The 25,845-nt window shown below is 34.5% G+C and overlaps 2 protein-coding genes across 7 annotated transcripts in view; one reads left to right on the top strand and one right to left on the bottom strand.

The window, feature by feature from the left end:
• The first annotated feature begins 1,628 nt into the window (after positions 1–1,628).
• Positions 1,629–25,749, top strand: fancl (FA complementation group L). Of its 2 annotated transcripts, none has more exons than XM_006638614.3 (15): positions 1,629–1,812; positions 2,343–2,447; positions 2,650–2,708; positions 4,065–4,125; positions 4,595–4,651; positions 5,425–5,522; positions 8,194–8,290; positions 9,832–9,900; positions 16,695–16,845; positions 20,573–20,656; positions 23,403–23,448; positions 23,783–23,864; positions 24,806–24,922; positions 25,003–25,074; positions 25,188–25,749. In XM_006638614.3, the coding sequence occupies exons 2-15, from the start codon at positions 2,355–2,357 to the stop codon at positions 25,221–25,223; spliced, it is 1,122 nt and encodes a 373-aa protein (XP_006638677.2). In that variant the 5' UTR covers positions 1,629–1,812; positions 2,343–2,354; the 3' UTR covers positions 25,224–25,749. The 2 variants fall into 2 exon arrangements, with proteins under 2 accessions (XP_006638677.2, XP_015218447.2); XM_015362961.2 differs by having other exon boundaries at positions 1,812–1,891.
• Positions 25,117–25,845, bottom strand: part of vrk2 (VRK serine/threonine kinase 2) — a 74,682-nt gene continuing 73,953 nt past the window's right edge. For all 5 annotated transcript variants that reach the window (XM_015362957.2, XM_015362959.2, XM_015362958.2 and 2 more), the window contains one exon: positions 25,117–25,553. In XM_015362957.2, the coding sequence (XP_015218443.2) occupies positions 25,308–25,553 (246 nt within the window). In that variant the 3' untranslated portion in view covers positions 25,117–25,307. The remainder of the gene's footprint in view (positions 25,554–25,845) is intronic.

Genomic DNA, 25,845 nt, shown 5'->3' on the forward strand with positions numbered 1-25,845 from the left:
ATCCAGTACTAATCAAACACATACTTTATAAAATATGACTTTTTCAGAAATTTGAGTATTTTCTTTCTGAAAATGTCACTTTTTTCTGTATGAACAAACTGCTCATTCTCTTAACCTCATTCCTTTACTTGGAGAACCTCTGAACAGTGAAATTTAGGAAGTAGATTTAAACAATTTAAAAGAGTTAATGCATCCCTTAAGGCTGTGTCTTTTTTAGCCTCACTGTTATCATCGCATACAGTAGTTACAGGGATAAACATACTGGATAATGTTAGAAAGGCAGACATATTTTCATCATTATTACTTGTAGGACACCAACACATTAAGCAGTGCAGTGACCACATCCTATTTTGCCCTCCTACTTTACTCCTGAATATGTGTTAGAAAACAAGTGCACAGTGAGAAATATGTGTAAGCTTGCCTGTGCATGCATGAAGGTCACACAGGTATAACAGTTTTAATCACTCTGCAAAACATCTACATCTCAGTGAAAGAGACAGCTGAAGCACACTGGAAATGCTGCTGGCAGGAACACTGAAACAGGAAGTCAAGGTCCATCCACTGGCATTCCACTCCCAGTACCACCAACTGACTGGATGCGTCCATAATCAATCCTTATCTTGTCAGCTTAATGTGATAACCCTACTGTACAATATCATCATCATCAGATTTGGGGGGACATCTGAGGGATCATTTCTTTACAAAAAACAAATTCAAAGGCAACATACTGTAGAAGATCTTCAAACCCCATTACAACCATCAGATGCTTGATTCCATGGTAACATCAAGACCCTTTCTCAGTATGTCAGTGTTAATACTGTGCGCATCTGCATATTGTTAGTAGTCTCATGGATGTTGGCAAAGGACAATGATTTCTGATAAGTAAGACGGCATGTCTATAAAGGCGGTGCCTCAAAAGGCTTGCTCTTGTCCGTGTAAGGGAATGACTTTTTTTGTGGGAGGGTCTTGGTACAAACATTGATATCAAATTTAGAAGTCATCTCATTGTCCTCAAAGCCAATTTCATTGCACAGTATTACAGTATGTTAGCTGACACAATACCTCCAAATACCTGAAGAGCACATTGTGTATTGCAGATGTACAGCTTGTATTGGTTCCAGTAGATGGCAAGTGTTAACCCGAATAATACTGTCCAATAAAATAACAGTGCACCAGGTATGAAAAATTTGTAGCAATTATAAGTGATATTTCTTTTGATATTCATTGCAAATGAAATCACCAATGAATGCAAAGGTCATGAATTTCTGGCTGTGAAAGGCAAGATTCTTTACACAGCCCGATATTCTACTGCTTATTTAATGTTGTAAGAAGAGTACTGGTATCATATGCACAATGTTAAAGATCGTTCTAAAGAAAAAATGATTCAAAGAAATACTGGGGGAAACAAATCACAATTAAACAGTTACTAAGTGCAATTCTATATTACTTAATTGTATCGCGAAAATGTTTGACAGTGCAAACACGCTTTTTTAACGTTGTAACAAATCAATTTTCTAGCAACCTACCTGACAGATAATGCAAAAGCAACGTCTTAAAATAAATAACAGAAAAAGAAGGCATTTGTCGTTTAATCGCAAAAAACCGGGGGAAAAAAGAAACTTAAACCTCAGACGGAAACGTACAGTGGAAAAACAACTTTTCCACTCCACGTTTGTCAGGGACATTTTAATAAAGTTTTGTTTTCAAAGGACGATGACGTAGAAGTCGGGTGTAGGTTTGTTTCAGCGGCGGGAGTGACAGGAGAGCAAGTTTGCAAATCAGCTGGCGTGATATTTATTGAAATGTTAAAAGGTTAGTTTTATTTTTTTTATAGTAGATGTACGCATTCTGTAGAAACTGCAATGCATTTATGTTTAGAGAACACGTATAGGTAAGGAAATGATTATGAAACTTTGGTTGAGTGCGTATCAGATTGCAAATTATTTCTAACTACACAGCCTTCAAAATATAACGAGAGAATAACAACTTGGAAAGTTCTCATAGCTTATGTTTGATTTTAAGTGATTTTCTTCTGATTGTAGTTTACTACAATAAGTAAAATTAACGGTGTGGATTCCTAAAGTGTGTCGTTCAGTATTTATGATTAAATGTCATTTTTTGAGTGATGTCAATGTGAGTTTTAGGTGGATTTTCATTGAAAACATAGGGCCCGGTTGTTTTTCTGTGCATTTTCCTTTTATGGAAAGTCAGAGATGAGTCTGATTAAATTTAATTTAGCATCGGTGTCTCTTTTTCCACTTAAAATTTAGAATAAGTGGAGTGTCAGATATGCAGATAACCTGCATTTAAGTAAAGTGTTAATATACCGTTTTATCTTTCAGCGCTAGCAACAAATGGACGAAACCTCGGCTTTGTTAATACAGAACCCATTGCTTCTACCTCAGAATAGAGAAAAAACTGTTTACGATGGGTTTATTACAGCTCAGGTAAGAAGACGCGTATGTTTTTGATAATTTAGCAGAGCGAATTTGAAATACAGCATCTGAAGTTCGTAATTGGCAAGGAAAGAAAATAGCTGCATTTTAGTTGTTTTTCTTTATAATTTATGATTCCCGAAACAGGAAACGAGCCATGTCTTATATTGCATCTAAACGTGATTTGCAAAACGTTGATTATTTTGTTTTAAAGGAGAAGGATTTCAGGATAAGAATAATATTACCACCAGATCGTCAACTCAGAGAGGCAAGGTAATACGAAAAGTTTTCCTTTTGTGCAATAAGATCTGAAATGGAATGTGTTTTTGCCTGTTTATCTTCCGTTTCTGTTATTTGAAATTACTGTACATCAGTTTGGTTTTATTTGCTTACAGTAGCATAATATCATATTTCTACTGAAAGCTCCAAGGGCATGTAAAACATTTTAACAGTTATAAACTGAAAAAAACTGGAGTGAATGGAAACCATAATGTTAGCACTTATTCTTAAAAACTTCTATGCTTCATCCCAATATTGAAAGAGAAGCGGCTATAACAGTTATTCTCACGTGCAAGATGATCCCCAGTAGAAATGGCATTGCCCATGACCTGTTGCATTGGTTGTATCATAAGTCCATCAAAAATTTGTAATTAATCCCATATCAGATTAATGTGAATGACGAGTGTAATATAATATTATTTTATTTTTGGTTAATTCAATACATGTATTTGATCTTATTTGGAAAAAAAAAACTTTGTGTTTACTTTATGTATAACCCAGTGATTTCCAGTGACAGTTCTTTGAAGTGTAAATGTCCAAGAGTATTTGGTTGTATAGGAGAAAGTGAAGGTTTATTCAGTGCTGAAAAGAAACAAAACGTTTCGGCTGTGGAGCCTTCTTCTAACCAGGGTATGAAAGTACCTCCATCATGCTTTACAGATTGGTGTTCTTTGGAGTAGCTGTAGTTCATTTCGTTTCGTACACTTGAAGCTCCCAGCTTTTTGGTAATGGCTTATTTGGGTCTCATCTTCAAAGTTGCCTTCTTTAGCAGAAAAGTATTTGATTTTTATTTGGACTTCTGACCATAGACTCCAGACACTGAAGTCAAAATACGACAGAGTAATAACATATTGTGATTAATTATGCAACAACAAACAAACCAGACCAATGAAATACACCTATCGTTCCATTGTCCAAATAGTTATACCTTTCAAAATAAAGGCACTCTCATTTGGGTTTTTTAAAAATATAATTTGTAAGGAATTCCAGTTTTTATTTTATTTTTTTGCCCTGAGAAATGGTTGTTGTTATTAGTGTCACCAGTTTAGGCTTTTTGGTGGACCAGTAGGCGGCACTCTTCCCTCAATCAGAATGTCTAATCCAACATCCCAATCCTGTGTGGTGACAGGGGATACTGTAGTAGTGTAGTGTCTGTCACCTCCTGTAGGGAGTGCACTCTTTGGTCCTCACAACCTCAATATTTTCTCACTTTTCAACATTTGGGAATCATTGAAGACTAGGAAGGTGGGTTTGGAAAATATAGTGATTAAGCAGATACCAGCTTCGTTTAATGCTCTTTTTTGTTATATGTAAGTAATGCATAAGAATGAATTCTGTTATATTTTTTAGACTGCAGTGCTGCTGGCAACTAAAGCAGTTGTTGCATGAATATCATCATATTATAAAGCAGGTAAAAATACTAATTTTAGAATCTTTAATCTTTTAGAGATTAGAAATGGTTGAAAAAACACGTCCTATGAGAGCAATATAGCCATGATCAGAATGTATTTTAGCCAGATTTCTGGTGATGCTGGAGGTTTTTATGTTTTTTATTATGTGTTATTTTTCATTTTTCAGTCCTTAAATAACATTGCTTTGAAAATTGTCTTGTTTGTAAGCCCTACTGTTAGGGCATTAAGACTACATTTATGTTTTACCTTAGGCAGTAAAGTTCATTATTTTGATAGATTTAAAATGTTATTAATATTTAAAGCTTACGGCAGCAACCATAAATCACATTGGAGAGACTGAGCCTGTTTTGACCTGCTGGTATACTGTTTTTTTAAGAAGAAAAAAGATTACATTTTTGTTTCCCAAATTAACAATGTGATGTCTTTCATTGAACTGCTTTGCTAATTGTTTTTTTTTTCCCCAAACAGAGATTACATCAGTCTTCAGATCTGGCTAGTTTTATATTAGAGCTGAAAACTGTCCTGGTGAGATGTGCTCATTATTGACATACTGTATATAAATTATTATTTTTGTCATAAAACAGAATAAGCTAAGGATGCTTGAGATTTTTATATTCTGCTGCATTTTAGAACTAGAATGAACTTCACTATTGTGATGCCTTATTCATAACTAAACAGTGTCTGAGCTCTTTAAGTAGAGTGGCCTTCTCTATCCATTTTTTTGTCTTTTTTAGAGGGTGCACTTAAGTGTTTAGAATCCTGTGTGCACCTATTATATTAAAAAAAGTTTCACGGATTATGTGCACTTGATTTATTTACATTTCCACGAGCAGCAGTGAGCTGTCTGTTGCCAATGTAATAGTTACGAGCAGAATACTGTGTTTGAAATGTGTGCTATTATGTTACGTGCTTGTGCCCATTTCAAATATTAGGAGGACATTTAGTATCGCATTGATTTGGGGTTCATTTGTTGTAGATTACATATATTGATTGAATAGGTGGCAATACAAACACGTTTTTTTTTAAAGGGAATATGAAATGTGAAAATGAAATGTTTAATTTTGGTAAGGATATTAAGGGATAAATATAATTATGCAATAAGAATCAATATGTATAATGCATTTTAAAAAGCTGTCTAAATATACAGAAAGATTTTTAAAATTCAACAAATGCTATTGGTTTCGATACTCAATTTCAATTTTTTTAATGCCCCCAGTGTGTAAATGTCTGTATGTCATGTGCTGGGTGTTTTTCCTTTCTTAATGTTTTTTTTTTTTTAACCTGTGTTTCCCTTAAAGGAATTGGCTTTGAAGAACAGGCAGGGAATTCAGACCCCCCCCCCTCCTGAGTACTATGCACAGCTTATAAAAGAAATAGAATGCCTTGGATGGGATAAGTATGTTTTTTATTTTGCTTAATCTACTATATTTTCTATATCCAGTAGTATTTGACATGTTTTAAGTGGAGATTTATGGTCTTATGGAAGGTTTCTTATCTGTGGAATTTGCTAACATCATCCTTGAGCACTAAAATGCATAACAGTAAGGGTTATTTAGAAAGCACAGAACCCTTTTCCAATACTGATCTCAGCATGTACGTGTTTCACTACATTTGATACTTACACTCCTGTGTCAACCTCAGTGTATTTTAATTGTATTACTGTATACTTATTCCAACACTTACAGTAGGAAAAATAAGCATCATACAGTATCTGTATCCACAATATAAAATACAGTGCCTTTTCTCAGGCCTTTTGGCAGTTGGCAAAGCTCCCCACCGATGTAATGTGATGTCTATCCTAATTGGCATGTTAATTGACATTACTAGGGGATGAAAATTTTAGGAATTTAGTGCTTGATTTGGATAAGCAATAAGCCACTTAGCTACCTGGCAGAGGCAGTGCAGGATTAAAAGGGAATACAAAGCTAATTTGATGACCATCTTAATTTATATAGGTAAGAAATAGATCTAAAAAGAGAGAGAGGAATGCTGGCCTTTTAAAAAAAAATCATCTTAGACAAAATATTGGAGTAATCCCTGGTATAGACAGCTTTTGTTTTTTTTCTTCTGATTTGTTAAGATTTTTTTTACTCTGGTTTTTTTTTATGACATTTACATCTGGTTTTTACCAGAAATGCTATAAATCTGTTTGGCTATATTTAGTTTTTTTTATGGAGTGTACATTGTAATATTCGTGCGTGCAGATTGTTTTAATTAGAACATTAATTCTCAGCTTTGAGCGGTATTTTGAAGGTAAGTGAAATAAATAATAAATGTAGACTAATAAATTACAGACAGAAGCACAAGACTTGAATAACAAGGTTCTCATTGTCTATTGGTAAATGCACTTGAGGTTAATTAAGTTACTTAATTGGCTTTAACTATAATAGCCACAATTCTATTTTTAGTTAGATAAGAACATAAAGGCTACAAGGGAAAGGAAGTTATTCAGCCTTTGTATTGGTCATAGTAAGTTCATAATAACAAACTTAAATGACTGGTCATACATAATAAGTTAGCCTTCAGAAACAGTCACTGTATTTTTAGCACCCTTAAGATCTTATAACTCATCCATCTATTTTCAAACCACCTTATTCAATACAGGCTTGTAGAGGGGCCAGAGCCAAAGCAATAGGCACAAGGTAGAATAAACCCCAGCACACAAAAAAAACAGACACGCACACACTCAAACCAGGGCCAGTTTTCCAAGAAGCTGATTAACTTACCAATATGTCTTTGAACTGTGAGGGGTACCCAGTGCACCTGGGGGAAACCCATGTGAACATGGGGAGAACACACAAACGCCATGCAGATAGCTCCCCAGGGTCTCAGCACTGCGAGACAGCAGTGCTAACCAGCGCAACACTGGGCCGCCCGGAACTCATCACCTTTCTTGCTAAATAAAACTGAAGTGTTTCAGCTTCTTCATAGCTGTATGGATGTAGTCAGTTTAATCTTACATTTCATTGGGTAAGAAAGATAAACATTAACATCCTTTTAGATACTGAATGTAGGATGTTTTTTTTTTACTTACAGGTTTAAGAAATTTTTGTCTGAGTTTTATAATGTATTGCTTGTAATGTCAGACATACTGACACTGTATTTGATTTATTTCAGTTTTAAGGGGAATTTATACCTTATACAGTTTAAGATAAAATTATGTACATATCTGCTAGTCTTATTCTGTTTATCTCTTCTAAACTGGTATAAGTTGTTGGTCTGTAATCTCCAGAGTGGGAGTAACATTTACAATTTAGAGCCAAACTGGTGTATTGTAAGGGCTGACATTACTCTGAATGTAGTTATTTGTATGTAGAGGCACATCTGTATTTTTTAAATCATTTCTAATTGCACTTTAGAATGATAACTTTTGAAAGATCAGTGTGCATTTAAACATATACTGTATCTGGGGGCTATTGTACTGTATGTAAGATGTATTGTCTTTCTAAAGGGCTATCGTTTCAATGTACTACATGTCTAATAGTAGCACGTTCTGTTTTGGCTACTTAAATTTACAAGATTTAGGCAGACTCAAGCAATTCAAATGCCTAACTTGCAGTTAGTAAAACACCACCAGAATATTATTAATTAACTTTGAAATAATTGAAATAAAAGACCCTGAACAGGAACTTGGTATGTAATGAGGGTAAGGGAAGGCACACAAGTGAGAGTATCTGTTACAGTATAAAAAAAAAACTGCAGCTATGGATCAAAGGTTCTGACAGAAAGTTTTATGTGTACATAAGTACAGGCTGACAGGAACCTGCTGTGTGTTCCAAAGGTCCCTGTGATGGAAAACTGCAACATGGTGCTCACTGACCACAGCATGAGCCCTGACACACATTGTAAATAACCCTGAGATATATGGTCACATTAAGCAGCAGACTGGTGTATTAGCAGCAGTAAATCTGTGACAGCAGAAATGCTTGGCACTCAGGACCTTGTCCATTTGATATTAGTTTCAGATTAATAGTAGGAAAGCAAACACTTCCAGCCACCTCCACCACACTATGATTTCATTGAACCATTTATATATAACCATATATATAACTTTTTTCCCTTCTCAGACTTGTGTTCATCGACACTGAATTTAGCACTCTGAAGCTGAAGGCTGAAGATAATTCCAGTCGGGAACATCTGATTACAATTAAATTAAAGGCCAAGGTGAAACGAATGTATATATTTCTTTCTCAAGTTTTAAAAAGTTTTCCAGGACTAGAAAAAAAAAAGATATTGCTGAATTCTTCCTGGTGATTCTGGCTAGTGGTTAGTTGAATCTGGAGCTGAAATACTGTAGTTTTTCATGGGATGTATACAGTAGTTGTGTTCTTTTTAAATTGGGATTTTGAATGAATTTTGACACTCAGTTTTCTCCAACTTTGAATTACTAACTCTTTAATTGACTTCACTACTGACATCACTGCAATGCCCAGAGTCTATAAGGCTCAACCTATGTCCCTTAACTGATTGAGCCACTTCATATTCTTTTAACCTAATGCAGTCAAGTTATGTGATTACATTTTATTACTGTTCATTAAGGCTCATAAAGGCATTGTTTTCAAGGGTTTTGGAATGGTTGATGAACATGTTGTAGTACAGCAGTTTTAACGTCTTATTTGTAATGGGTTATGTAGCCGAGGTGTTTTAAAATGTAAAGGATTGTTATGCTGCTTTTGTATAGAATTATTAATGGCAGAGTCATTAATTTCTTTAATGGAATAGTCATCATCTTCAAAAAATGAGATTGAACAAGACAGTCACTGGAAGTCCTTTGCTGGAAAAGTGGACTCTGGCTCTTGAGGCTGAGAGCCAATAACTCCATTTGAGCTGCTGCCTAATCCATATTTAATCTTTTGTCATGGTGAAAAGGGAAAGAATCTTTTGGCCACCCTTTTACAGCTTACTCCTACAATTTTACAGGAATATTTTACAGGTTTAACAATCTACTTAGTATTAAATTGGAAGCTGAAAACACTATAGATGAAAGCAATGGTACTATAACGATTAGATTCAGCAGGGTGTGAAATCCCCTAGTGACCACCTGCCCACTGTAGTTTAAAAATAGCTCTGATCAGCTCAAATACACATCTGCCTGCCAATTCCACTAGGTCAGTTTAAACAACTTTACCAGGAAAGTTTGGAGATTTTACTGACACAATCAGGAAACTGGTTTAATAATAAATTTTGTGCACAAATAATATGTCCCTGTATGTTTATTAATTTGGTCTTCATTACTTATATTACATTATATAATACAATGAGCATTGATGAAATCATTAGGTGTGTGCATATTATGTGCATATACCATTTTTTTTCATTTTTGATAAATTGTTCTACACTATTTTAAGTAGTTTCTTTCATTTTTTTTCTTACTGACAATAGTTCATAGTCATATTTTGTATTAATCAGTATAATGTGCATGCTAGGGACATTTCTGTGAACCGATGACAGTTCATTGATTGTAATGGAATAATTATATGGGTTGATCTTAATTGTTATCCTTTATTTTCTTACTGATTCTACCTTTTTTGTTATTTTACTTAATGTGTCAGTAAATCTTTTTATGCACATCTTAAACTGGTTCATTGACTGACCTGGAAAGTTTTCACATAGAATATACAGCATGAAAATGGAGAATGTGGCAGAAATGCCATGAGTGAGCAACCAGTAAACTGTAGGTTTTATTTATAAATATTTATTTTCAGTACCCTGCAGAACCTCCTGACTGTTCAGCAGATTTGCCAGTCCCCTTCATTATCTCCTGGACCACGCAGGTAATTTTCTGAAGTCTTAGGTGATTTGATTGTTCCTGCTTTATTATTGATCATTTGGAATTAACCCATAGTGATTTCTCTTAAATGACTCTTCTAATTATTACACAGAATTAAAAAAATTCTGTATAACATTTAGAAATAAAAATGCAGAAGTGTAAAAATTCACATAAAGTGATTTCTTATTTGAAGACCTGCCAATGAAATGTCAAATTTAGTGTACTTGTATGGTAGGGAAAAATGCGCAGATGTATTATATTATTATGTTTATAAATGGAATTGCGAACCATGATTAGCTCCCTTAATCTGCATTTTAATTCAGAAACTGATCAGCAGTGAGGGAATGTACATTACCGATTAAAGTCTATACAGATTGATTCATCCAAATTGAATAATCTTGTTACTTTTTTATGTTTCACATCCATCCCAATCCGTAATTCACATTTTCAGAAAAACGTTAGCCTTTTCTGTATGGCATCTGTACAGAAATTCATAGAGTTACCTTATGGTCCCTGTCTTCCTGCTGAGTTGATAATGTTTTGATGTATTTTTCTTCTGCTGTGATGAGAGGCCTGCCGCTGCTGCTGTGACATGTTCATTTGAATGAATAATTATTACTTGCACCATGTCAAGATGAAGATAGTAGGGCTCTTTGCGTCATGGCAAGAGCAGTATACAGTGCAGGTGTCTCGCAGCATGATGAGAGAGAGCCAGTGCACTGGAGCCCAGAACCAGCACTCTTGAAGAGTGAGAAATGAGAGCCAAGGGCAAAAATGATGTTTCTGAATGAGTTCCAAAGTGAGACAAATACATCCTTCATTAGCAAGTATAATGATGTAAATAGTTGTAATTTGTTACCAACTAAAGACCAGTGTAATTGCTGAAGTTACTCTGCTCTTAAATATTGCATATAGTTTACAGCAAAACAAATGTCCAGTGTCTTCTAATCACCTTAATCTTCTTCCAGGGTTAATTAAAAAAATACTTTTTTGTCTGTTACTTTTCTAAATTTCTTAAAAGGAAAAGAGAATAAAATTTTAGCCATGTACGTGTAATGGTGAATAGAATAAGAACTTATTCAGCTCAGTTTATATACACTGTTGTGCAACATTCACGCACATTTTGTTTACAATCAGGAGTTACAATTTATTACAGTATGTTAGGAGAATCCATAATATGCTCAAAGCAAACCCTATAACCTAGATTATTATTAATACAGTTGCTTTTGTTGAGAAGAAATCAAGCTTCTCATTTAGCAGTCTTTAAAGCACATTGCTCAGACAATTCAAAAACTTGAGTGGAAAAACTAAACCTTTATATGGGTAGACAGTACAACAGGTTTTAGTAGCTAATCAATTACATTTGCTAAACAAATCTTATTAACTTGTTGCCTGGTGTTCCTCTTGATAAACTCCGTTTGTTCCATTCTAAACATGAATAACACTAAAAGGCTACTTTTTGTACTGCCAGGTACAGATCTATGTATATTAACTAATTTCAAAATGGCTAAATTTTGAGAAAAAATGTTTTTGCATATAAAAGGATATCATTCAGCTAGAAGTAGAACAAGGCAAAAAAAAATCTCAGGCTTTTGTGCATCATTGTACCTGTACTACAGTACATGTTTCTACTGTTAAACCCTTACAGTAGCTCTGTTATAAAGACTTTATGAGCACTTAGGCCTGAAATGAATAGAAAATATGTGTCATCTTTGTAAGCTTTGAGATTGAATTGCATAGACTGTAGGTCATGATTAGTATTTTTATTTTTTACATTGTTAGTGTCAAGTTTTCTCTGCATTTTGGTGATATCATGCTACTCCTTGCAAACCATCATTGAATGAGAAAAGTTTGGTTATCTGATCCTGCCACCTGCCCAGATATGTCCTTTGGGTATTTCTTTTTCTTGTCTTTGTGTTTTTTATGTTTAAACAACCAATCAATAAGTGTAGTTTGGTAAGCTAAACATGTAGCCAGTGAGGAGTTATACAAGCTGCAGGGTCCTGGGTTCGATTCTGCTTCAGAGTCATGCACTCTCTGTGTTAACTTAGACTTTCTCTGAGCGCTCTGTGTCTGCCTAGCTCCTGAAGCCAAAACGGTGCCGTTGTGTGCTCTTAGTCCCACTGTGCACCCTGTCCTTCCAGAATGGGCTGCAGCTAGTGATGACTCTCACCTGGATACACATGCTTTTGATAAATGATGGGTGGATGGAAAAAGTGAGGCATTTCCAGAATGTTTGCCATTGTCAGAATGAACTGTGTTCAGCATAGCTAGAGGAAGGCAAGCCTTTGAAATATCCTTTTAGTGAAACTGCAAGCAGTTAAATCCCCAAATGGTTAAGGATATAAAGTTATTAGGGAATATTCATCAGTAAAGTGATGGAGGGTGAGAAGTCAAAATGGAAAACACTGAGTGTGAGTGTTGAGAAAATTATACCATTATATTAAGTGTCATAAGAGTACATAAGCCAATATTCTTGAAATCTATAAAAATTAATAAATGTTGAAAATTATAGCCCTTAAGAAGGGAGTTATTCTAATCAAAGATCTAGCTAAACGACTTCTATTATCTGACTGGAGGTATTACAAAAGGAAGAAATTACTGAAAAAGATAATGATTAACATTCCACCTTTATTCATTTTACAGTAAAAACTTGGAGATTTTATACTGCTGTTACTTCAGGGATAAAAGGCAAAGAATTAAAATTTATGTTCACTAGAAACTTAATAGGTAATGAAAGAGCACATTTTGGATGCTATTATGCATTTAAAATGTGGTAGAGTAAAATGGTTATCTATTTGCTGTACAGATGCCCTCATCGAGGGAGACTTACAAAAGTTAGCATGAAAGTACTACAAATTAGTAAGAAGTAAATTGATAGTAAGGATACAGAACAGTAAACACCCCATTGGTAAATATTCCATGTTTACAGTGGATCAGTGGAATTAATAAGCTACACTAGGGTATTGGACTCATCTAGGGGGTTGTGGGTTGATGTCCCTGCTGCAGACATTTATTTTACTGAATATCCATTGTGCTTTACCCTGATTGCTTCAGTCCATCCAACTGTGTTAATAGGTACTAGCTTAGTTACATGCATTTTCCGTACCAGTAAGCTGTTTTTTTTAACTACTTAAAGCTACAGAAATCAGGTTGGACTGGCTGATTGAGCCAGTAATCTTGAATATGGACTACCCATTTTCAAAACAAAAAAAGAACACACAAATGGCTAGATATTATGTATGCATGTTCTTCAGGAAAATAAGGAGTCCATGCTGTTTCTGCAGTGCTTAAAGTTACTGAGTTTGTGCTGAGAAATAGAGGTTAAACTTAACATAAATATCACAGAGCATGATCTCCAAATGTTTAGAAATCTGAACAGATTTGTTTTTCTTCTGATTTGAAGAGATCGTGATTATGAAACTGTTCATGTACTTTGAACTTCAACGTTTCAGGCTATGGTTAAAGTATAGCCCCAAAACGTGATTGTTATAGCGAATGAATCCTGAAGATATGAGTTGGCATACATATCACATTACTGCACGTATATCAGATTTATGCCACAAAAACCAAAGTCCTGCATTGCATGAATGCTGTTATACAAATAGTTCAATGCATGATGAATGATAAAAGAACAGTGTGTATAACAGAATTGCATATCAGGGAAAATAATATGTTATTAAGCAAAAAGTAAAATATTTTGCATCAAGTATTTCCAAGTATTCCATATACAAGTCTAAAGTTACATTTAGGGGCACATATCAGTAAACCTAGATAAAGCGTTTCCATGGTGAGTAATTTCTATCCAAGAGGAAAGGCTCTTAAGGTATGGAGACCTTTATCAGTATTATTTTTTCTTTGAAGTACTTTCAGCATATTAATTATTCCTTATCTTTAAAGGATTATTAATGTCTAGATGCTTAGTAATGTACAGTATGTTTGGGTTAAACCACTCATTTATAATTTATAGGGTTGATTTCTCAGACCTGGTGACATCAAATAACATCATATCTCATAGAGTTTTACTGTGTATTGTAACCACGTTTAGCATTGCATTTCCCCTCTTATGTCTAACCTTTAATTTGTGTTGCAAATAGTGTTATAAGCGGATATTACTTAACATGTTATTCAGTGACCTTGATTCAAACTTTGTGTTTTTAGGATAATTATGATTATTTTTGATAGTTAAAAAATCACATTGTTCTTGGGGGAAAACAAATTATTTAGGCCTTTAGGTCCCCCTTCACCAAAGGTTTATAACCTATATGTGATATAGTTCACCGTCTCCATAGGTTTATCAATGGATAAGGCTTGCCTTATTACTTGATAGGCTTTTGTGAATGAGTTCCTTGATGTCCTGTAACAATATATTGTGAATGCATTTCCTAATATAGTCAAACATGTCTTTACAGAACGTATTAGGGGAATGACTTCAAGTGATGGTTTAAATGTGCTTATTGTTTACAATTTATGTTAATGTAGAGATTTGTGGTGTTAGTAGCTGGAAAACATGTTTATTAGTGCTTTCTAGGTATATTATTTGACTGCCAAGGAAGAAAAGTTTTGCTGGAAACCTGCTTTCCCTGTAGTCATGTAGAATAAATAAATAATGAAAATCAAAGTGCAGTTAATTTTCTTGTCAATTCCCTTCTCTCCCTCTCTTAATCCTTTATTTGAAGCAGGTTTTTGGATTACATCATAAGTTCCTCAACTTGCAAAGCAGTTGGCCGGAGGGCTCCATTATTTGCTTTGGGCTTCTTGTGCAGATGTGGCTGCTTTACTGTAATATAACTAAAAATAAACTCACTGCATTCAGGGATCTTAGCTCCAGACTAAACCTTTCAAAATAGTTTAGATTAAAGGCAAAAGCCCAGGTCTCCAGCTGGAACGTCCATCCAGAGAAAATGACCTGCAGTCTGTCACACTGACAGGAGATGGTAAACCCAGGCCAAATTTTATCAACCGTCAATCATGTGATATGATTTATGAGCTTGTCCTAGAAGACCTTTTTAACTCATTACTATAGTTAAGTGTTTGTATCTTTTAAAATGGGGATAGTCACTAAAACATCTGCAGTAGCTATGGTACAGTAGATTAGCAGTTGACTGCAGGATAGTTTAGGTTGAATGCCTTTGGCTGTCCATTGACTGTGAACCATTTTTCTCTCCTCTTCTTTATCCACGTCTCCTTTGGTTATCCCCTGCATCTGATATAAAATAAATAAAAACAACTAAGTATTCCTTTTTGGTGAAATTATTAAGTCTAAAATTTTTTTGTTTAAGATTACTGATGGCATGTACAGTTTATTTGTAATATGACAGAAAATGAATAATTTGGATTTCATCCTAAATTGTGGATTCTCTAATATTTATGCTGAAAATCCAAAGATTGATTCCTAACATAAAAGTACTAAGATGTGGCACAAAGCTTGTAAATCCCACTGTAGTTTATGAGTGGTTCTGGTTTTTGTCATTTATCCTTTGCAGACTACAGTACAATGTTATAATTGTGCATGAACTGTTTGTTTTCCTCCCAATTAAGCATAATCTACCATTGGAACAAGTAATAGGTTTATTCCATGCTGAAAAAAAGAAGAAAGAGAACACAACGTTTCGGCCGTGGAGCCTTCTTCAGGTGTGGGAACACCTGACACCTGACACCTCACACCTGAAGAAGGCTCCACGGCCGAAACGTTGTGTTCTCTTTCTTCTTTTTTTCAGCATGGAATAAACCTATTACTTGTTCCTTTGCAGCCTACGCATGCTGACGCAGCTACCCACCTGAACTACTAATCTACCATTGAATGTCTTTATATGTAACTCTGCTGTTGTATTAAAATGCTGTTATCCATGCTTTTTAATATCACTGACTATAATTAAAATTTGGAGGTGCAGTTATACTTGAAAAATATTGTGTGGTAATAAACATAGATCCGCCAAGCTAAACAGAAAGCAGATAAATGCCAATGTGAAACTGACAATCATACACAGATGGACACTGTTAACCACTTTGAGCTAATTCAGGAGTCAGTTACCAGCTGTTTTTCTGTAAACGATATTATATTTTCATCAGATAATAATATGAATGGCTGGAGTAGGATTTTGGAGACTGCAGTGAAGACGTGCAGTTTAGACATGTTATTTCTCAAATTGATGTAATTATTCATATGTATATTCTGTAACCAGTGCTCTGCCATCTTAACCTTTTATACTGTATATAGAAAAGTAGTTTACTGAAACTTGTGTAATTAGATCTTATGGCCAAACAATTACGTATTGGTATAAAGACCAAATGTTATCACGTTTTGAAAATATAAGTTGGCAATATTATTTTTACAAGCTGCTTAGAAAATACCTCCATTTCAGAACGTGTCAGTAGTATGAACATTTTTCAGAAGGTACTAGCAATTATGTTCTATTTTAACATTAAATCAGTGGTATAAACACCTGAGTATGTTTAGTTTTTCATGAGACAATTTTCGTATTATACTGAATACTGAAGTCTACTGAAGACTGTATCACAAGGCATGTTGTATAATTTTTGCCTTGAAGATGATAGTTTGTAAATGTCAGTGTTTGCATGACCAGAAGTTCTATTAATGAAAAAAACTGAAACCTGAAAGGAGATGGCATACTTGGTTTACCTGTTAATGTCTTTTTCTCTGCATTTTGCAGTTAATTTGTCAATTTTATTTTTCTGAAATTTTGAAATTGTTAGAAAAGTAAATGTAGACTGTTGCAGTAGGTAGAATGCCATTTCACATACAGTGCTCACTTTCAACTCTTCATTCATTCGCAGAGCTCCCTTCCAAACATTCATAGCCAATTTCTGGCAGTTTTGGAGTCATTAAAGGAGTTTTGGGATGTGCTGGATGAAATTGATGAGAAGACCTGGGTTCTGGAGCCTGAGAATCCAACAAGGAGTGCTACAATGCGACGAATTGCAATAGGTAAGTGTAGATATTTTTATGTGTATTTTGTTCTGTATTAGTAATAGCCGTTACGAGGTTCAGAAAACCGGAGTGATACCAAAAGCTATTTGGTTGGCAAAAGCACTAGTGTAGTATATTAAGGCTTTTATGAAACCTTGGGGTGGTTTGGTTGATGTGGTGCAGATGATATTCGAATAGTTACCAATTTCAACACAAGCTATATTGTGTTTATCACGAATGTGTATCTGCAACAACAGACAGATTACATGAACTGTATTTCTGTAATGCAGATTGAGGAAGTGATTAAATTGAAAAAATAAGTATTTTCTAAAAAAACATACATAAAGCATTCAGATTTTGTATATTGATGAAATGTTTTTGGTGTCATGTTAATTAATCATTTATGACTGATCGTGATACACATGAGTGACATGCTGCAATAGATGCTAAATCACCTCAGTGAGAGAGTTGTTTAGGCACAGGTGATATGGTGATTTATCCAGTTAATTGTCAAGCCAGATATAAATCAATGTAGAAAAACAATTAAGCTAATATGCCCTACTTATCCAAACAACACTCTTTGTATTGGTATGTTGAAAGCTAGACAAAGTCACCTCTGGAAGACTCGCCAGCAGTGGAGTCGAGTCTTCTTTACACAAAACCTTGATTCATCGCTAGATACCTGATGGGTGTCGGACAGTGTGGCACAGACGTGCTGAATGATATATAGCAATTAGTGTACAACAACTGACCGATCAATGGACACAACTGTTAGTCTCTACAGAAATCCCCTTGTATTGATTGATGACAACCTCACTGCATGGCACTGCTTTGGTCACGTCCTGTGACCTCACTGACTTGACATTATTACAGCAGGATGGCACATGTCCTTATCTGCTTGAATAAAAAGCTTTCCAGGGAGATGAAAACTTGCATTATGATGTGGAAGCCCTGTTCACTAGACGTGAGCTCCACAGAATATCTACGGTATTTGCTGGGGACAGAGTGTAGCATCTAGAGATCAGTGAACAAACACTTTATGAGAGGAAGGGGGCAGAATCCTAAATGACAGAATTTGCAATGTTTAGCTTTGCATGTTGCAGATAATGCAGCTTGTATTGCTACTAACAGTTGCCTCACACACTACTAATGTATGTGCAACCATCACAGTAGACCCACTGTTGATGACAAGATTAATCAGCATAATGAATTTGTCATTTCTGTTTAATAAAATGCCAGTGCACCTGCTACAAAATAGATTGTCACTTTTGTGATGATGGCACAAAAATGTATTTCTAATTTATTCATTTGTTTTTTATGCTATTTCTTTTGATGCTCGATGCAGAAATATTTTTTTTTTCAAACTTCGATTTTGTTCAGGCTTGTTGAGATGTTATAGAACCGCTGGAAACACGATGGATGTCCATTTACATTTTTTAGGTTTCTAACTGTTTTCCATAACTATGCCCCAAAACTGAGGAATGTTGTTTTATTTGTTTAATGGAATATGAAATTTCCAACTGGATTATTACCATGCAATTATGCAAATAAACTATGAAAGCCAAAACATAATAGAAAAAAAATGACATGATCTCAATAGCAGTCTAGATACAGTAGCATAATGTAGTCAGTATGGCTTGTAAGTGATTCTTCACTTACCAGTATTAAAGTTGCAGTGTTTATATCACGACATGAAGTAAACGTACTTCTGTTAGTCCCAGGTATGTACATAACAATATTGAAACCTTTGGTGCACTTTTTAAATCAATAAAGCTGCTCATTTTAAGGGAGTTTAGAAACAAACTAAAGCGTGTTTTCAAATCTTGATGAGATTCAGCATGTGGAGAGCTTTACAAATCAAGTCATCTGTCATTTGAAGTATGTTTGGAATCTTAGTCTATGCATCCTTACACTCGCATAATAAAAGATTATAAACATGTTTGTTATTGAGACTCTCCAGTCATTTATAGAACAGGCCCAAGTACAGAGAACTGACAGTTGGAGAGGCACAACTGTTCAACACATACTGTATGCTTCAGGGCTTGGAGTCTAATTTTGCATGTCAGGGTAACCATTCTTTATCTGGCTAGAGATCCAGATTTTTTCAGCAGGACAGTGCTCTTAAATTGTGAAGGTAGTGGCATAATGATAACATTTCTGTTACCAAATACACTTCTGATTTTTGATCTTGAGCAGATTAGTTTCCACTGACCATGGCTCTCCACATTGAAAATGTAAAAAAGGTTCTCCTGGAGAGGATAATTTTCCTCGATATCACCAAGTGGTTCAACCATGTGCCTTTTGCCATAAAAAGAGCAAAAGGTTTATGACAAGTACTGTATGAAAGCGAAACTGACTCATTGATCGTATCTGACATCTAAATGTTTTGAATGTTATAGGCCTTGTATTAGTTTTGTTTTGGAAAAAATATCTTTATTTCAGATATTTATTATACAGTACTTTATGTATAAAGCTTTGAAAAGCTTATTAAGTATTATGTACAGTATGTAACTCAGTTTTGAAAGGTGGTGAATTATTTAAGGAATCGTGTGTAAATGTGTAATGTATCTCCCAAAACACAGGCCTATGGTCTGTTGCCAGGTGCTGGGAAACCTTTAGCCAAGGTTGCAAACTGGTTGAAAAACGTGACAAACTAGAATAATTAAGAATGACAATTTTATTGTAATGGTAAATGTTTCTCGCTTGTGTTAGCATGCTTTTTATTTCCCCCAAGATGAACACATACTGTACGATAGTCTTAATCCCAGGTGAAGGGGTTAGACATACTAACCACCATCTCAAAAACATTAATTGTGTCTGACAGCTGTCTGACTGGCAAATGATTGCTAATTATAACTGCTGCCATCTACCAGATAACAGTCAGTTGTACAATAGCCATAGTTAATGCAGAAAAATAAACCCCCAAAACTACCTTGGTACATAATTAAAATTAATTTCCATTTAGTTTATTATTTTGCAGTAAACAAATTGAATCAATTAAATTAATGTGAAAATACTTTGCAAAATATTTTTGTGTATGAAAAGCATTCAAAATAAAGGATATTTTTGGGATCTGTGTTTTGTTCTTTTGACGTTCAAGCTAGATCAGTGGACAGGAATTTAGAGTTTTAGATTCCTTTGAGTGACAAAATCAAAAATCTAAACATGGAATATTAAGAAAATGAGCATAGTGGAAATAACAGTAGTGTGTATGACTTTGGGGAAATATCTTATACAGTATATATTCAGGTTTGAACCATTTCACCGAGACCCAAGATATTGTGTGTTGCGACATACTATACTTGGTAATGAAGCTTTGATGACATCCAAACCAATCCACTACCTGAAATCCAGACATGGAACTGGAATCCAACCAGCCGCGATCTTTGAAAGATGGCATGAAGCAGTTAATTTGCTACACTTAACCATATTCATTATTTGATGGACTTGAAAACAGTTGTTTTGCATTTCTTTGTGAATTGTAATGTTGATATTTTTTTCAAACCTCTGAAATGCAGCAACGGTAACATTCCATTAAATATTTTAATTAAGAGCCTCCTGGATATTACTTATTTGTAAGTTTACTGTAATTAATGTGAAGACATAAACATTGTTTTAAAAAGGGAAATTGTGCAACGTTTGGGAACAAATCTGGACAGTCCTCATTTGGGAAAAGACTTGGGACCGTTGAGCTTACACCTGTACTGTATTGTATTCTGTTCTGACTTATTCAATATTTCCATAGGAAACAATGTATCTGTGAATATTGAGGTAGACCCAAGACATCCTAAAATGCTACCTGAATGTTGTTTTCTTGGAGCTGACCATGGTATGTATGATTTGATAGTACATTAATATATACAATATTTAATGATTTAACAAATAACAGCTAATAGTTTGGATACAATTCAACACAATATTCGCTTGATCTCAAAGACACATTTTAATGTTGCATACTGTACATTGATATGCAATTTATATCAAAATAAATGTATATAATTGTATATACTTTGTGAGAAGGTACGGAACAGGTTTTATCTTGGATGTTATAAAACCATATAAATGTGTTTATATTTCTCTAAACCAATTTTATTTATGAATTGTCACTAGCTAAAACAGACAGTCAGACTTAGTCACTCCCCTTAAGCCCATTTCTTTTGTTTGTATTGCTCAGCATGGACTTGATTAGAATTAAGTGTTTTCCTCCTACCTATTGAAACAATACTGTACTCTTCATATTTGTTTGTTTTATGCTAAATACAATAAATCACATTTAGGACAACCATTTCTGTAGTAAATTTCTGTTTAATGAAAAATAGTGTGTATATTTTGCCATTTTGACTTGTGACTTCTGTTAAATATTAGAAGCTAGATTAAAGGCCACATAAATTGATTTACTGTATTTTTTACAAATTAGTCATAAATGAACTACTTTTAAAGTTAGTTGCCAGTGTCACCTATGGCATTAACAAAAAACATGAACGCAATGTAATCTCATCTTTTCTAAAAGTCTTTATTTAAAATTGTATGACTGTGATAGCACTTAGTTGAAATCTAGCATTATGGCTAGATTTATGTTTTAAAATTGACCTGTCATGTAGCGAGAGAGAATAAAAGCCAGTAACCTCAATGACTGGAAACTGAAGGAAATTAAATAAATGACTCTTTCTCATGAGAAACTAGTTTCTATTGTTAACATCTGTGTACATATTTTAAGAGTTTACATCCTGATTGCATTATTTTCTGAGTATTTTTATTTTTCTATATGCCACCTTTTAATATTCATGGTTGACTCTTCTGAGCATCAGTCCCATTGCTGAAAAACCTTTTACACTTATTAATCTGTTTTTGTAAAGTCATAAGTCAAGGAGACAACTTCAGTAATATTTGTGTTATTCAGTGAAAGATTGATTCTGTTCAGAGAATCTATAAATACAAACTGTCCATATATACAGTTTTGATATATAAACTGATCAGCTTCAGCATGAATAAGCACTTGTCTATAGGCTTGTATGATTGTTTCTTGAAATCCAAGGTCATGCATGGTGAACATTGACATAAAGAGCATATTATTGGTTGCCTAGCAATGTTCTTCATTGATATTAAATACACACTTCAGTAGCCAGGCATGGTACAAGTTGAACCTCAAAATCTGAGGTCAGATTATGTAGAAATAATGCAGTTTGCACTTTCTGGCAAACAAATGCTATTATCCAGCTCCACAATGACTTATTCTTGAATAGAATAATCATTATTTTGGAATTGTGAGTCTTTCACAATATTGAGGATGTGCTACAATATGTTTACCTTGTGCTGTGTATGCTGTACAATGTCAATTCAAGATAGGGAATGATGAGAGTAAAACACGCTCACATAAAGAAACTAGAATTCCTTTTACAATTCTACATTTAAGCTATCAAAATAAAACCTGTGTAGTATTTACACCATGTTTAAGATATGCTTTACAGGTTATATTCAATTCAAGCATTCTACTTTATATATTTTGATGAAAGTGATGATCTGCATCTAGTGCAGATCTCTAAGATAATGTTTTGTAATTACATTAGTTATCATTGTTTGTATCTGACACATGTTCCACTACCCCTCTACTTGTTATGTGGAGTAGCTTGCTCTGTCTCACCAGGATCTGTGAGTAAGGTCACTAGGAACGCAGCAAAGTGTCCTGTTTCACAGTAGGATAACATAATTAGTTGTAAGCACAGGATTTAATGATGTCATTGCCTTGCAAGGGCAAATAGCATAACTGCTTTCTATGTTAGAATCCTTCAGAAGCAAGTAAACTACGTTTTCCTTCCATATGTTGCACTCAAGGTTACATCTTTGACTTCTTGACAGTTTAGTTTACAAGTTAATTTAGAAAACATTTTACTCATTTCAAGAAGTTACATTTGACATTTCTCTACAACACCTCTATTTGATTAAATGTAATTGTAAACATCTGGTTAGTCCATGATTAAGTATTTTTCTTAACAGTTTAGTTATTTCTTAAATGTGTTGGCAAAAGGTTTTAGGAGTGCAAAAGATTTTTTTGAAACGATCCAAATTGTTAATCAGTACCCCCATCAAAACATGTCTGTTTCTCGTGGCACTGTGACCACTTTAAAAAACATGACTTTGTATACTATTACATTTTACATTTGAGTATACATATGCAGTCCATCCCAATTCATAACTCATCATGATAGAAAATTTAGGAAAGACAGTAACAAGTTTTTGGTATCACATATACAGTAAGTGAAAAATCTTAGTCAATGAAGTTTGTTACACAGAGGGAATTACAATGCCCAGCATACTACAGCATACTGTACAATATACAGTGGCCACATACTACAGCATACTGTACAATATACAGTGGCCACATACTACTGCATAGCATAGGATGCTAGCAGAGCCACATTTAAGATTTGAATTGATCACCGACGTTAAATTTATATTTCCTCATCACCACTGCATTCATAACTGGAAAATACCCATTAGTGTAATAGTTTTCTGCTAAACAAAACGTATAGTATTCTCCATTAACTTGTGGTGTATTATGTTTTTCTTTTCCACAGTTGTAACCCCATTAAGGAATAAACTGAATGCCAATATACATTTATGGTGAGGAAATAAAGTTTTTTTTGCATAAATATATTATGCTTATTTAAAGACAACTGTGAAAGTAGGCAAAAATAAAGAAATTAGTTTTTTAACTTACTATTACTTCAGAAGAAGTAAGGTGCAGTTTTGTGGTTTCCAGACTTTACAGGCAATTTAGTTTCATTGTGTGATAGCAATCTCATATCTCATAACTTCTAATTCCATTATATTTTTATATCTTCATTTTACTTTTCCTTTACTCAGGGAATGATGAGATTTTCGACTATCATAGTGTATTGTAACTGTTCTGTAGACATATCTTTAGTTCAGAGAATTAAATTACACTTGTTTGTAGGAATCCTGAATGTACTGTACTACAGAACCTGATGGACATTTTGGAAATAGAATTCCCTGCACCTGCATCTCAACAAAAAGCGGTACAATTTTTCCTTAAATCTTGTAAACAGATTTACATGTGTACAGGTACACCATATAAAAAATAGCACTTCTTATAATTGGAAGCTGAGTGTCTCCTGTAATTGGGTTGTTTACAGAGATGTGGCATACAATAACAAAGGTTTCTGAATCTTAAGCAATATTAAAAGATGTTTTAACATAGATCCATTACTTTTCTCTTTTTTTTTAGTTGGTAGGTTCCTAATTTCTAGCATTTATGGGTCATTAATGCATAAGCATAATTGATATTCTAAAGTGGTAAAAGTTTAGTTGACGGGATGTTTACATTTTCTAGGAATCCTTTTAATGGAGTGCTTAAAGTTTATCTAAAAAAGCTTAAATAAATAACATGTAACACACAAAGCAGAGGACCGACGTGGAAACTGCATGGAGATGCATTTAAACCCAAGATCAAGAGGCAGTTCTTTACAGAAAGGGCTGTGCGCCCATTGAACAAGCTGCCCACCATGTTGAAGCTGGTCCTCTGGCTTGTTTGAAGAAACAACTGGATGAGGTCCTTAGCTACTACTGGTCAGGCTAGATGGTCGGCTCTTGTTTTAACCTTTTTTAGGTTCTTATGTTCTTTTGCCAGTACTGTGTAGGATGAAGAAGAAAGGATACTGATACAGTTGTGGCTGCTCACAAGTTAAAAACAAGTCAAACCAAGGTCACTACATACAGGTTTTGGAGACCACAGCAAGAGTTTTATATGATTTTTAGATGATTGTACCTACACATGAAAAAGATGGTAAAAGTACAATGATTCACAGTTTTACTGTGATTACATAATCAACCATTTTCCAGGGGGGTTGGTATCAGTTAAACATATTGCATTTAGCCCATGGACTGCAATTTTATTTGGGGGAAATTGCAATGACCAAAGGTGAACCTAAAGCATTCTGTTTACTCTTGCCCGTTACAGAATTTCAGTATGGAGTGTGGCATTTGTTATTCATATCGACTTGATTCAGCCATACCAGATCAAGTGTGCAATGATCCACGATGTGGTCAGCCTTTCCATCAAGCCTGTCTATATGAGGTAAGAAATCATTACCAGCCAGCCTGGAGCTGGAATTTGGTTTGTTTATAAATTGATTGCATCTTATTTTCTATTTGCAGTGGCTGAGAGGGCTTCCCTCCAGTAGACAGAGTTTTAACATCATCTTTGGAGAGTGCCCATACTGTTGTAAGGTATTGAAAGCCTTGTTTTCTAAAAAGCTAAATCAAACTTAATAGTTTCTCACTTTTATTTATTAAAATGTTATGCATGTTTACAAAACAATTTTTTTTCTTTTTTTTTACAGCCACTTACAGTGAAAATGACTACTAAGAAATCGTAAAGAGCAGATTTGTTCAGATGCTGACTGGACCTGTGTATCGACAGGTGCTTCAGTCTCTGAAACGATGCATCATTTCCCTTTTCTTCAAAGAAGGAACAAAACATAGAAAATCAAGCATAAAAGTACAGTTATCGCACCGCTGTATATTTTAACAGCTTTAGGTGTTGTGGATTCATTCACAGCTAAGTAATTAGAGCATGGTGGGCAAAGTTGTCCCTGATGTACAGATTGCATTAGTACATGATTGAACTGTTTAGTGCTGGGCCTCTGTCCATTTTCTTCTTTGCATGTTGTTTTTCTTTTTATTTGTTTTGTCTGAGACATCTTGTCCTGAAATGAAATAAGTGATCAAACAATGAAATAGGAACTGCAGACAACTTTTTTTAATGGGACAGTGTGTTTGAAATTCTAAAACCCTTCTATTTTTAATCATCATTGTCAATGGCCACAAGTTGTTTAACGTAGGTATGGCAGTGTGACAATAAAAATGTACCTGGTAACATCCAGCAATAAACAATCAAATGCTCGTGTCTTGTGTTTTGTCATATTAAACTACAATTATTTACATTTGTATACATTTACTGTAAATGTTCAAGGTTGTTCACACACTAAAATATTTCTG

The sequence above is a fragment of the Lepisosteus oculatus genome, chromosome 17 (assembly GCF_040954835.1).
Source record: "Lepisosteus oculatus isolate fLepOcu1 chromosome 17, fLepOcu1.hap2, whole genome shotgun sequence".
Taxonomy (NCBI): domain Eukaryota; kingdom Metazoa; phylum Chordata; class Actinopteri; order Semionotiformes; family Lepisosteidae; genus Lepisosteus; species Lepisosteus oculatus.

Coding starts and splice junctions, on each gene's coding strand:
- fancl (XM_006638614.3), top strand. CDS start 2,355: ATGGACGAAACCTCGGCTTTGTTAATACAGAACCCATTGCTTCTACCT. Junction 16,846..20,572: donor AATGCGACGAATTGCAATAG/GTAAGTGTAGAT, acceptor ATATTTCCATAG/GAAACAATGTATCTGTGAAT. Junction 24,923..25,002: donor ATCAAGCCTGTCTATATGAG/GTAAGAAATCAT, acceptor TTCTATTTGCAG/TGGCTGAGAGGGCTTCCCTC.